The 12,511-nt window shown below is 35.2% G+C and overlaps 3 protein-coding genes across 3 annotated transcripts in view; all 3 read right to left on the bottom strand.

The window, feature by feature from the left end:
• HELRODRAFT_174817 (hypothetical protein) overlaps positions 1-663 on the bottom strand; it is a gene marked incomplete at both ends in the record, with an annotated part of 1,785 nt that extends 1,122 nt beyond the window's left edge. Inside the window, one exon of the mRNA XM_009022258.1 lies at positions 290-663. Within this exon, the coding sequence (XP_009020506.1) occupies positions 290-663 (374 nt within the window). The remainder of the gene's footprint in view (positions 1-289) is intronic.
• Positions 664-2,043: 1,380 nt separating this feature from the next.
• On the bottom strand, positions 2,044-4,077 carry HELRODRAFT_174816 (hypothetical protein; the record flags this gene model as incomplete). The annotated part of the gene is made up of 1 exon (XM_009022257.1): positions 2,044-4,077. One exon carries the CDS (start codon positions 4,075-4,077, stop codon positions 2,044-2,046), a length of 2,034 nt encoding a protein of 677 aa, XP_009020505.1.
• A 765-nt stretch (positions 4,078-4,842) lies between these two features.
• HELRODRAFT_174815 (hypothetical protein) lies at positions 4,843-9,654 on the bottom strand (the record flags this gene model as incomplete). The annotated part of the gene is made up of 4 exons (XM_009022256.1): positions 4,843-6,599; positions 6,668-6,741; positions 7,119-8,845; positions 9,097-9,654. 4 exons carry the CDS (start codon positions 9,652-9,654, stop codon positions 4,843-4,845), a joined length of 4,116 nt encoding a protein of 1,371 aa, XP_009020504.1.
• Between the last annotated feature and the right edge of the window lie 2,857 nt (positions 9,655-12,511).

Below are 12,511 nucleotides of genomic sequence, written 5' to 3'. Positions count from 1 at the left end.
TGTTGTTGACTTGTTGCCGTTGTTGTTGATGTTGCAGTTGGTGATGATGATGATGATGTTGTTGATGTTGCTGATCAAGAACACTCATTTCTTGCTCCACATATGGATCTCTATAATTGTTTTAAAATTGTTATTATTATTGTAATCATTACTATTATTATTATTATTAGTAGTAGTAGTAGTAGTAAAAGTAGCAATAGTAGTAGTAAAAGTAATAGTAGTAGTAGTAAAAGTACTAGTAGTAGTAGTAGTATTATCATCGTCATCATCGCCATTCACTCATTCTCACTTCATCATTATATTCTTCAGTCGCTCATCGCCGATCTTTCCATCATCATCGTCGTCGTCGTCGCTGGCCACAGCGACCTGGTCCACAACTCCAACATCTTCATCGCCAGCAGGGTTTTTCTTCTCTTTTTCATCACCACCATCATCATCATCATTATCGTCATTGTTATTATTATTATTATTATTACTGTTATAATTTTTATTCCTGTTGGAGGCTTCAAACGATTTCGTCATCATAAACTTCATCGTCATAGTCGCCATTTTTTCAAAATAATCATCGCCGACTGTTAGGCCCTCGTACTCTGGCGGAAGTAAGTGGCTCTCTGTGGCCACTTTGTAAGAGGGGTGGAGGGATTTGAGGAGTCGTGACGTCATATCTACGTCATCTTTATCCACGCGTCCGCTTTCGAAATCCTCGAAGTGATATCTGTGTGTGTGTGTGTGTGTGTGTGTGTGTGTGCGTGTGTGTGTGCGTGTGTGTGTGAGAGAGAGAGAAAAGAAGAGTGTGTGTGTGTGTCTGTGTGTTTAGTAATAATGGTTATTGCTGTGATACCATTGTTGTTATTAATGTTTTTACTCATCATAATCTCCTTAATCATGTCATCATCGTCGTCTTCATCATCGTCCTCTCTCTCTCTCTCTCTTTCTCTCTTTTTTTCACTCTCTTACTTTCTAAGATGTTGACGATCGGCGTGTTTGGCTACCTGCAAGTACGCTCTCCAGAAAGCATTCTCTCTCGCCTCCTCCTCCATCAGTGGTGTCATATCAGGAATAGGGATGTCACTGTTTTTATCCACGAACTGATAGGCCGAAAAAAATACTTCCGGAAAAACTTTGAAAGGTGAAAAATAACATTAATAACAATAATGATATTAACAATAGTAATCATAACATTAAGAACAATAATATTAACAATAACGATCATAAAATTAATAATAATAATATAAATAATAGCAATCATAGCATAAATAATATGGTAGTTCTACTACAACTGTTACTTACTGCTGCTGCTACTTCAGCTTCTACTGCGACTACTACTACTACTACAGCCATTACTACTACTACTACTACTACCAATAATAATTATAATTAATAATAACTAATAATATTAATAATAAAAACTTTAATAATAATAAAAATAATAACTAAATATTTGAATTTTATTTGAAAACTCCACTAACGAGACACGTAAGAAATGAGATTAAACGTAAAACAGAAATCATACATCATAAAGTATTATTATTATTATAAATTATTATTATTTATTATATTTTATTATTATTACTATTCCTCATTTATTATTATTATTATTCGTCGAGATACCTTCCCCTTATCGATAACACTGTCAAAATAATCTTTACGTCTATATGATCGTTGGCAAGTAAACAATAGACAATAATGAGATCATTTACATAGCGCTTTTTATTATTATTATTACTATTATTATAAATATTATTATTATTATTATTAACGATAATGAAAAAAAATAATGACGTCATCAATAATTTCAATCGATATCGAATCTTCTGTTGCTGTTTGGTTTGTTAGATATTATACATGTATATTGGAGGTAGAGAGAGAGAGAGAGAGAGAGAGAGAGAGAGAGAGAGAGAAAGAAAGAAAGAGAGAGAGAAAAAAAAAGAAAGAGAAAGAAAGAGAGAATAGTATGAAAAAGAGAGAGACTCCACGATCATTTTTTAACGCTGTATTTGAAAAATGGCAATTTAATAATTAATCCAGTCTAATATTTTCTTTTTATAAAAGTCTTTCGAATTTTTTCAACTGGGATAGCTTCAGTCTAAGAACTTTAGAACCTGAATTCGAATTTTCATCAACGTCACCATGTTTTTCACCATTAATGCCACCAAACTTTTCCCCATTAGCGTCCTTAACAGTAATAGAGACATCGTTGTTGTTGTAGTTGTTGTTGTAATTTTTAGTTGAATCATCGTTATCCTTTATGCCAGGATGGCGGTTGAGAATTTTATTTTTCAGGTAGTTCCTTCTACTTTCCATAATTGAATCGCTATCGAATCTTTCGTCGGTATTATCAGTGTTGGTGGGTAGAGAATTTTGTTTGTTGTTGTTGTTGTTGTTGCTGTTTGGTTTATTAAACTGTGCAAACCAATCGTTGTAATTATTGAAAACCGTTTGGATGTCATAACCGGTAAATAGTACCTCCTCTATAGATTTTAAAATATTTTCGAGTAATCGAGCGGTCGGTTTCAGACTTTGCTTCTTACTTGAAATATCCTCTCGGTAGGTATTAACTGATGAAAAGTAGCTGAAATCGTGACTGGCACTAGGGTTGGATAGAATATCGATAAACTCGCTAACTTGTTTATCGTAATTCATTTCGTCGTACCCGAATTCTTGAATCGATTTTTTGAAATTATCGCCCAGTTCGTCCAAAATCAGTCCATCTCTTTCTAACAAAGGCGTAAAATATTCACTTGCCAAAGTTTTAACATCTTGACGCGGCCAGTTATTCGATAGGAAATGTTCCACTAATTGAAATGATTCTTCGGTATCGAATCTTAACAACGCCGGTTGGTACGCCAGCGATGCTACGTCAATATTCGGCAATTGCTGAGCTATCGGTATGAGCACCGAATTTATTAAATCTAAAGGATAACTCATTAGTTGGTCAAAGTTGAGTCGATTCAAGTGAAAACTTCTCGGTTTCTTGTGCAAATCTGTGAAGCGTCGAATCAACTCGTTCAAAAATGACTGACTGAAATCAACATTATGTTGGGAGAATGAAGTGACCAATGTATCTAGTGTTGAAAAAATTAATCTTTCTTCTTCATCTGTATAAAGGATGTGCGGTGCGAATAGTAAGAGGTTGGATAGAGTTAAAATGTCGGTGATTAATCGGTTATTCTGTAGATTTTTTTTTAATTTGTACGTATGTTTGGACGGCGATGGATCGTTCACATGGGCCTGCCACATTTTGTATAACGATTCTTTCAATTTGTAAATCCAATCATCTTCATCTGATGTTGTTGTTGTTGTTGATGTTGTTGTTGTTGATCGTGCTGATGTTGTTGATTTTGTTGCGTTCTTTTCAATTCTTTTATCTCTTACATCAGTGGTTTGGTTGCCCGTTTTATCATCATCAGCATCATCATCATCAATTTTCTCATCACCACCACCACCATCATCATTTTTTTCATCTCCAGCTTCTGCTTCTAAGAACTTCAAATACTCGATTAATACTTCCTTCTCGCCGGCGTTGAACATATCGTGAAACCGACGGTACACTAGTCGAGTACCGACTGACGATTTCTTCATGTTTGTACCGAAACCGTTGTCGAGTTTCAAGCCGTTACGCTTCTCCTTTTTAATATCAGGCTGTGTTTTGGCGTAAGAAATTATTTCACCTAGATTATTACCAGTAGCTGAAATAGTTGTTTTAGTAGTATTTGCTTTATCACTATGAACATTAAAATTGATATTTCTACCAACACTTTCAAAATTATTTTTCGCATTCTTATCATCGCTTCGAACACTCATAGTAGTAATATTGTTACCTTTATTTTCAGTACCGATGTTACTGCTACTTTTACTGTAACTCTCAACATTCAGATCCCTCTTTCTTACCCAGTTAATATTTTTTAAAAACGGATTCGCATGATAATCCAACGAGTCGAAAGCCTTCTGGAACTTTTCCTCTTCCGTTTCCTCATTCAGAGACTTCAAGTACGGAAGCACGCTGGCTATGACGTCACTGGCCGTCAGAAAGATGACGAAGGCGAGAACGAAGATGTTGTCAGTAGTGACGTGCATGTCTTCTAACTTTGTAAAGTCAATCAACTTTGAATTTAGACGATTTTTTTCACATTAAAAAATGATAAAGCTTTTCGAATATTTATTAAAATTCTTTCAACAAACACACAAAGAAATACAAAATAACTAAACTCCAAAAAACACTCACAAAGAAATAAAAAAACTATTTCAAACTCAAAAACTAGTTAGTTTTTATACTGTGTTTCTCTATTTAGTATTATTTAGTTTGTCTAATATTAATACTACCCCAAATACATATTCATAACACTTCAAAACATGCTAAGCATTCATAATAACGGTTTAAATAAATATAAGCGATTTTATTTTTTAATTTTTGTTTATTACGTGTGCGTGCAGGCGTGAATGTCTCTACAGTTGAAAAATACGTATTAGGTACGTTTTTAAATTTATTTGGATGAGATTTTTTTTTAGGATGGAATATCGAATTTGAAATGAATTCTACCACGAGACAACTAAAATAATCTAAAAAATACGAACAAGTATAAACGCGGAAATCACAAATTTATCAAAAAATAAATTTAAATGAAAAAAAAAATGATACAACTGTTAAAATTTGTCAAAGTTTTTTTTTTTTATAAATGTCATCATGTCTTCATTATCATCGTACATATCATCATTCATTCTCATCATCATCCTCACATCATCATCTTCATCCTCACATCCTCATCTTCACATCATCGTCATCTTCATCCTCACATCATCATCTTCATCTTCATCATTATCTTCATCATCACATCTTAACCATCACTGCGGCTTAGCGTCTTTAATCTGACCGCTGGTGTAATTCATTCTCTCACCAACATCCATTCCATCACCACTTCCACCACCATTTTTACCAAAATTTATTTTGCCGTCGTCATTGTTATCACCATCCTCGTCGTCGTCGTCCTCCCCATCGTCGTCATCTTTCAACAAAAGGCCGCCACTGAAATCTGACGCCCCACTCCTCATTTCCACCCATCTATTATTACCCCTTCTAACCAGAATCACCTCCTTGTCGATATTATCGCCCTGGTTGCGGTACATTATTTTTATGTCTTTGCTGCCCATTTTCTCGTTTGCCGTTGGTGGATTTGTTGGCGAGTGGTCACTGCTGCTGCTGCTGCTGCTGCCGCTGTCAGGGTGGTCACTTTTTGGGGTGGCTGTGAACGTTCTTGACGATGTCGACACAGCGGATGTTCTTTTTCGTACGTCAGTGAACATTTTTCTGTGGTAGTCTTCCTGTCCGTCAACAACTTTTTTACCGCTTGATGCCGTAGTTTCGTATTTGTAGGCTGATGCTAACCAGTCGAAGAATGGATGCGATCTCTTCGATCTGTAATGCGTGAAATCTTCCTCACCATCTTTCTCACCATCCTGCTCTTCATCCTTATCTTCTGATTCGCTGGAGTCATCTTTGCCGCTCTGAAATGCACTTCTCTTGCTGAGATGTTTGTCGTTGTTTAAAGTTTTTTTCTTGTTTTCGGCGTCGCCATCGTTCTCGTCGTCGTCGTCATCGTAGTTGGCATCCGGATCGGTTACACCTACCTGCTGGCCCCAGCTCTGAATGAGTTTTTGTTGTTCGAGAAGTTCTGAGTCAGCCTCTTCTATCAGGTCCAGCATCGTTTCCAAGTATTCTTCATTCTTCAACCTCAATGCCGTCACATTCTTGATTGGATTGTTTCTTAAATTATTCAAAATGTTGTTAACGACGTTGTTGTAATTGTTGATGTTGTTGTTGTTGACGTTGTTGTTGATGTTGTTGATGTTAGTGTTTGTTTCCTCTTTTGATTTTTTAACTTCGATACTGTTTTTTATATCGTCAGTGACTGCTTGATATTTTTTCAAAATTTTCGACCACCTATCGAGAATAACGTCCAGTCGGACATTGGAGAGGTAGATGAATTGCATGTCATCCTGAAGTTTCTCCGCCAAACGATCAGTAACTGGCGAAGCTGATGTCGAATAAAACAAAGTTGAATGCGTGGAATCTTTTTCATTATTGTCCGGCTCAACATCTCTTCTGTATCTGCCCTGCACGCGTGGTCTTTTGCCTCGTTTTCCGCCTCTTCTTTTTCCTCCTCCTCCTCCTCTTCCTCGTCCTTTACTCTTTCGACGTCTTTGAGGATGTCTTCTAGGACGTCTGCCCTTCTGCCTACGACCTCGACCTTTATTTCCTTTTCTACCTTTCCTTCCAAAACGTTTTGGGCCCCTGCGGACCCTTGAAAGTTCACTCAAGTCCTCTTCATTCTGATCGCTGAGGTCTCTCGCATCTCTCTTTCTTCTCTTCACAATTAATCCGATCTGTTCGTTTGGGTAGGTATGGTGTTTGTAGTCGTATCCCGGTTTCTCTGGGAATGGAGCATCTCTAGCCCAGATCTGATCCAAATCCTGCCTCTTATCTTGCCCATCTTCCGTTCTTCCCGCGGCTAAATTTTGTTCTTCCTGGCTGGCGTTTGTGAAGAGCCAGTCGTCGTCATCCTCTTGCTCAATCACGTAATTTCTTTTTTCTTTAGCTGAGGCTGTTAGTTTAATTTGTAATGTGAATTAACATACAAAAGAGCAAATAATTTTTAAATTATTTACTCACATTTCATGTTGACGTTTTCTTCATTTCCCTTCAAAACGGGTGATTTAACTTCGGGAAAAAATTTTTTCTCGTCGCTGGGTGAGAATTTAAACAGCAAAATTATTCCCACAAACAAATTGAAACTAAAAATCATTTTAAAATAAATCTTGATATCAAATCAATCCATTAGATCGATAATAATTTTTTCAAAAAATTTGAATTTACAAAGTAACGCTTTCTGAATGAACAATAGATACGTTGCCATGGGAGATGTAGTCAAAACAGTTTTTTAGCGTCAAATAATATCTTTTAAGTTCGTAAATCAATGAAAATATCAAAAAGTTGTTAACACATTCAACTGAAATTTCACCAAATAATAATAAATACATTTTTCAATCCAAAAGTATGTTTTTAAAACGACTTAATGGCACAAATGTCTTAAGAAAATGTCTTTTGGCGTCTGTTGTGTGACCCAAGGCGCAAATCTCTCAATGAATTTCGGTATTCTTCTAATAAACTTTCACTACCGCTATCTTTAACATTCAAAATAAGTTGGTCTTCCTGATCGTTCCTCAGTTGTCCCTGATCATTCCTCAACCTCTCCAAGTCTAATTTCTGCTGTTGGCGATTTTTTTGTCGTTGCTGCTGCAGCTGCTGCTGTTGGGCATAGATTTGTCGTTGAAGTGCTTGGTATTGTTGCTGCTCCGCTAGCTGTTTCTGCTCCAGAAGTTTCAATTTTTGTTGCTGAGACAGTAGTTGCTGTGTCTTTAGTTGCTTCTTGTTCTGTCCTGGGAATATGTATTTGTCCGATTCGAGAAGAAAGGGTGCTGGTTCGTCAAGTTGATGGTGAGTGTGCGAGAATACGCTTTTTAAATTTTCAAAGTCGTTCTTTTCTTTCTGCATCATCATTTTTTGTTTTCGTAATATATCGTGTATCTCCTTTTCTTTTTGAATTTTCTGCTCAGCTAATATGTTTTCCAGTTCTTTCTGTTTCAATTTTTTCTCTCTCTCTAAAAAATTTTCATCTAAAATTAATTTGTCGCCATTATTTGAATCAATTTCAATGATTCTTGAATGTATGGGTTCGGGAAAATTGCTAACAGTTGGAACACTGCTGCCAACTCGCGGCTGATCAACCAACTCTTGGTCTACAGAATTTATTAATTTCAACGTTTCAGAGTTCAATTTCTCGGCCAAAATGTCCAGTTCTGTTTTTACATTTTCTAATTCAGCTTCGGCTTCAATGAGATTACGATCGATATTTTCAGCAACTGAATCATCTTTCGGCAAATTTTCTAAATTTCTTTTCGATCTTTTAGCCTCATTCATTTTTTCTAGTTCACTCTCTGAGAACTTGAATCGTTTTATCAAATTTTTCTTTTCTTGTCTCAGTTTCTTCTCTTTCAGATGCCGTAACTTCAGTGTTTTTTTTCTTTTCTCCAGCAACTCTTTCTCAGATTTTTCAAGCAATTCAACAGCGTGACTGAGCGCGCTTTCCAATTTATCGAAACTCACTTTCTCGGAAGATCGTTTCTCCAAACGGCGTCGAACAATTTTACTCTTGAGAGTTTTTTTGGTTTCTTCTTCATCTGTCTGCTGCTCACTGACGCGTGTCTTTCCCTCGAGTTCCATGATTCGTTTCTGCTGCTTGTCGATGATTCTCTTGATGACCGCCTGTTTGGCCAGTTCGTTTTCAATTGCTTCAATTTCCAACTGCTTCTCTGCTTCTTGCCTTCGTTTCAAAAGTTCCTCATTCGTTTCTAGATTTCTATTTAACTGCTCGTTTGTCAGTTGAATGTTTCTATTTTGTTCATCAAGTTGTCTTTGCTGGTCTTGCAGTAGTTGTAAAGTACGCAGTTGTTGTTGTTGTTGGTTTTGTTGCTGTTCGTCTTGCTGTAGTTGTTGTTGTTGTTGTTGCTGCTGTGCGCCGGTCTGTTCCTGTCGTCGGTGTTGTATGCGAAATTCATCATTCAGTTGTTGTTGTTGTTGATGATGTTGACGTAGTTGTTGATTTTGACGTTGTTGTAGAAGTTGTTGTCGAAGAAATAAGTTTTGTTGATGTTGTCGCTCCTGTTGGCGCAACTTCCTCTGCTGCTCCTCTTGCTCCAGCACGGCCAGGAATGCCTCGTCCTTCGTAGTTTTCATCAAATCGAATTTCGTAACAAAATATTTCATAAAAATAATTTGAAGTTTCAAAAGCTGCGGTTGAGAATGTTAAATTAAAAAAATTTAGCCATCAGCAGCAGTGCATAATTCAATAATTTGTTTGCGTTCGATACGCACCGCTAGTAGAGAACATGCCATACTTAAAAACATTTGAACACCTCAAAAATTATTTTAAATATACAAAACGTTATTATTATTATTTACAACCAACACTTCAAACATTCATTAAATGATTTTAAAATGTGAAAAAGAAAGAGATCTAAAATTTAAAATCTTTCCAAAACCTTTTCTTGGTCCTCCTTTATCTGATGCAAGACCTTCAACTTTTCAAGAAGTGTAGCAGTTTCATCTAGTTTTTGCATCAGCCTCTGATTCGATTGCACCAGTTCTTTCAAATCTTTAATATCACTTTTGTCCAAAGCCATCAATCTTTTTGTTTCAAAGTCCAGCTCTTCCTCCTGGCCTAATTCATCTTCTTTTCCTCCAAGTTTTGCTGTTCCTACAGCTGCTGCTACTGCACTTTTTCCTCTCTCGAATCCTTTCAGTTTTTTATTCAGTTCCACCTGCTTTTCAATTAATCTTTCTAATTCTAATTCAATTTCACTTTTTGTTTCTTTTTCTTCAACTTTTTCCTCAGTTTCACTTTCACTTTCTTCCCCGCCATCTTCTTCGATCTCATCGTCGTAAACATCTGTCGCTGACGTGTTAGCTGTGGCTCCTACAGCTGCGACATTAGCTGCCGCGTTAGTTGCTGAAGTAGCTGCTGATGAAGCTGCTGTTGTGGCAGCTGCTATCGGGAATGTGCTTGCAGTATCGGCGGCCTCGATGGTTTCAATTATCATCGGTATAACGGTTATTAAAGTTAATGCGGTTATTGCTATCGAGATTGTAATTTGGGAATGTTTTGCTATTGAATTCATTAAAATTTTCGATAACTTAATTTGCTAATCAACTTATCACTTAATTAAATCGTGATTTTAATGTAATATTCATTTCAACTTTTTAATTAATGATAATGGTCATAAAAAAATGATCCAACCATATATAGCAGTATTAATCAACCGAGGACATTTGACTTAATTAAATAATTAAATCGATTATCCAATTAAAAAGTTAATTAATCGGAAAAATAATTAGTAAACAGTTTGTTTTGACAACTTCTTGTATTCAACACGTCATGTTTTAATGTAAACATCATCTTTTAAACATTTTGTAGCACAATTTTAGCGGCTGAACCAAATTAACCAATAGACAGATGAGACAAAATCGCTTTTTGTTGTTATTAGTATTATTATACATTGGTTATTATTTATTATTATTGCTGTTATTGTTGTCATTGTTACCATCATTATTTTAATTATTACCTTTTAATTGCTCGCAAAAAAAAGAGCTTTGCCAAAAACATCACGTGTTAAATAATAAATTGAACAACACTTAAAAAATTTTGACAATTACAAATCATAGAAAGAACAATAATAATGATAATATTATAATAATGACAATAATAATAATAACTTTAATAACAACAACAATAATAATAATAACAATAATTATACTTGACTGCTGAAACCTTTAATTTATTACCAATGCATGCATTTCGTTAGTTATACGTGTAGCTCTATTTGTAACAATGGAGGCACAACAATAACAACGTTAATAAAAATAATAATAATAACATGTTAACAATAATAAAAGAAAAATATTATTGTTGTTATTGTTGTTATTATTATTATTTAGAACTGTTAAATTAACTGTTAAACAATCTACTATTCATAACGTGTTTAGCCGGCCATCTTGAACGTAATTTAACATTAGCGTTATAATTATTTCTAATAACAACTATAATTATTAGTAATAAAAATAATAATAATTAACAATAATAATTGTTTTATTTATAATTGTTGAAGTATACTCTGGTTTTTCGAAACTTTGAGCGTCACATCATTACCATCAGAGAATAATGAACAAGTAAGCGGATCAGCTTTTTCTATTCATTAATTTTTGTTTATAAATATTCATATTAATATTATTATTAGTAGTAGTAGTAGTAGTAACAGTAGTAGTAGCAGCAGTGGCAATAGTAGTAGCAGCAGTAGAAGTAGCAGCAGTTGTTGTAGTGGCAATAGAATTACAGTTTCATAACCATCTCGCTGATACTTTTATCATTATTTCTTTTATCACTACTATTATCATCATCGTCGTCATCATCATAACCATTACCACCATCATCACTACCCACTACCACATCACCGCCAGAGCCGCCATCATCGGTTTCGTCGTATGCATTACTCTTATCATCACATCCATCTGCCTACTCATTGGGCTTGGATACGGTCTTGGAAAGCAATTCAAGTACCTAGCCGGTAATAAAGAAAACTCAATTCAACCGCTGAAAGAAGTTACTACTGCCACTACAACCACAACTACCACCACCACCATTACTACAACAACTACTACTACTACAGCTGCTGGTGCTGCTAATGATACTACCACTACTACAAACAAAATAAAAGAACAATAATTACTAAGGACAATGAATATTTGATTCCGATAAAATATTAGAACAATATTATTATATTAATATTACTATGGCTACCACCACCACTACTGCTGCTGCTACTATTACTACTACTGTTGTTGTTGCTACTACTACTACTGCTGCTGCTGCTGCTACTACTACTACTACTGCTACTACTACTACTACTACTGCAACTACTACTACCACTACTACTAAACAACTACTATTAGTAGCAGTAGTAATAATAGTTGTAGTGCTGACAAAGATGTGATTGAAACGACTGCTGACCATAGTTATTTATAATGAGGTTCATTTCAAAGTAGATTGTAATAAAAAAGTCGAGGTTTGAGTTTTTATTTTGTTTCCACACACACACGCACACACACACACGCTGCACACACACAACACGCACATACATACATACACACATATACACACCTAATACCCATTAATACGCCCCACTTGATGCTTTGTATATGCGGTGTTTCCTTCACGTCATTAATTGTAAAAAAAATTTTTTTCGTTGCAAAAAAGCTGTATGTATGTATGTACGTATGTACGTACGTATGTTTGACGGTTCAGTGTCACTCATGTTTTGGTTTTAACAATGTACGTATGTACGTATGTACGTATGTACGTATGTATGTATGTATGTATGTATGTACGTACGTATGTATGTATGTATTTGTGTGTGTGTGTGTGTGTGTGTATGTATGTATGTACGTACGTATGTATGTATGTTTATATGTTTGTATGTATTTATAAATATATCATCGCCTATGATGATGACAACAACGATGGCCAAAAAGTTTCAACAAGGAAATAATAATAATTATAACTTAAATTATAAAAACAATAATAAAAATATTATTAACAATAGTAATAATAATAATCTTTTTTTTATGACGACTAGATGTCTCGGTTAAAATCCACTGCGTGCCTTATTCATTTCATTCAGTGTTGACCAACAAAGGCGACCCAGTGAACTCTAACCTCTGACCTCTAACATTGTTTGACCTTGAACTTTCTATGCGACCTTAAGGTATTGCGCGCGATTTTCTTCATTCGTTTTTAAATGCCATTTATCCGATCTTTCATTCATCTTTTCGTTTGTTTTCCATTCCCCTTCTCAGACACCTGCCCTTCATGAATAATTACGAATAATATTATGAATAATATAT

This window comes from Helobdella robusta (genome assembly GCF_000326865.2).
Source record: "Helobdella robusta unplaced genomic scaffold HELROscaffold_31, whole genome shotgun sequence".
NCBI lineage: Eukaryota > Metazoa > Annelida > Clitellata > Rhynchobdellida > Glossiphoniidae > Helobdella > Helobdella robusta.
Note: the sequence above shows the minus strand (reverse complement) of the source record. Positions and strands in the feature narration are given on the sequence as shown.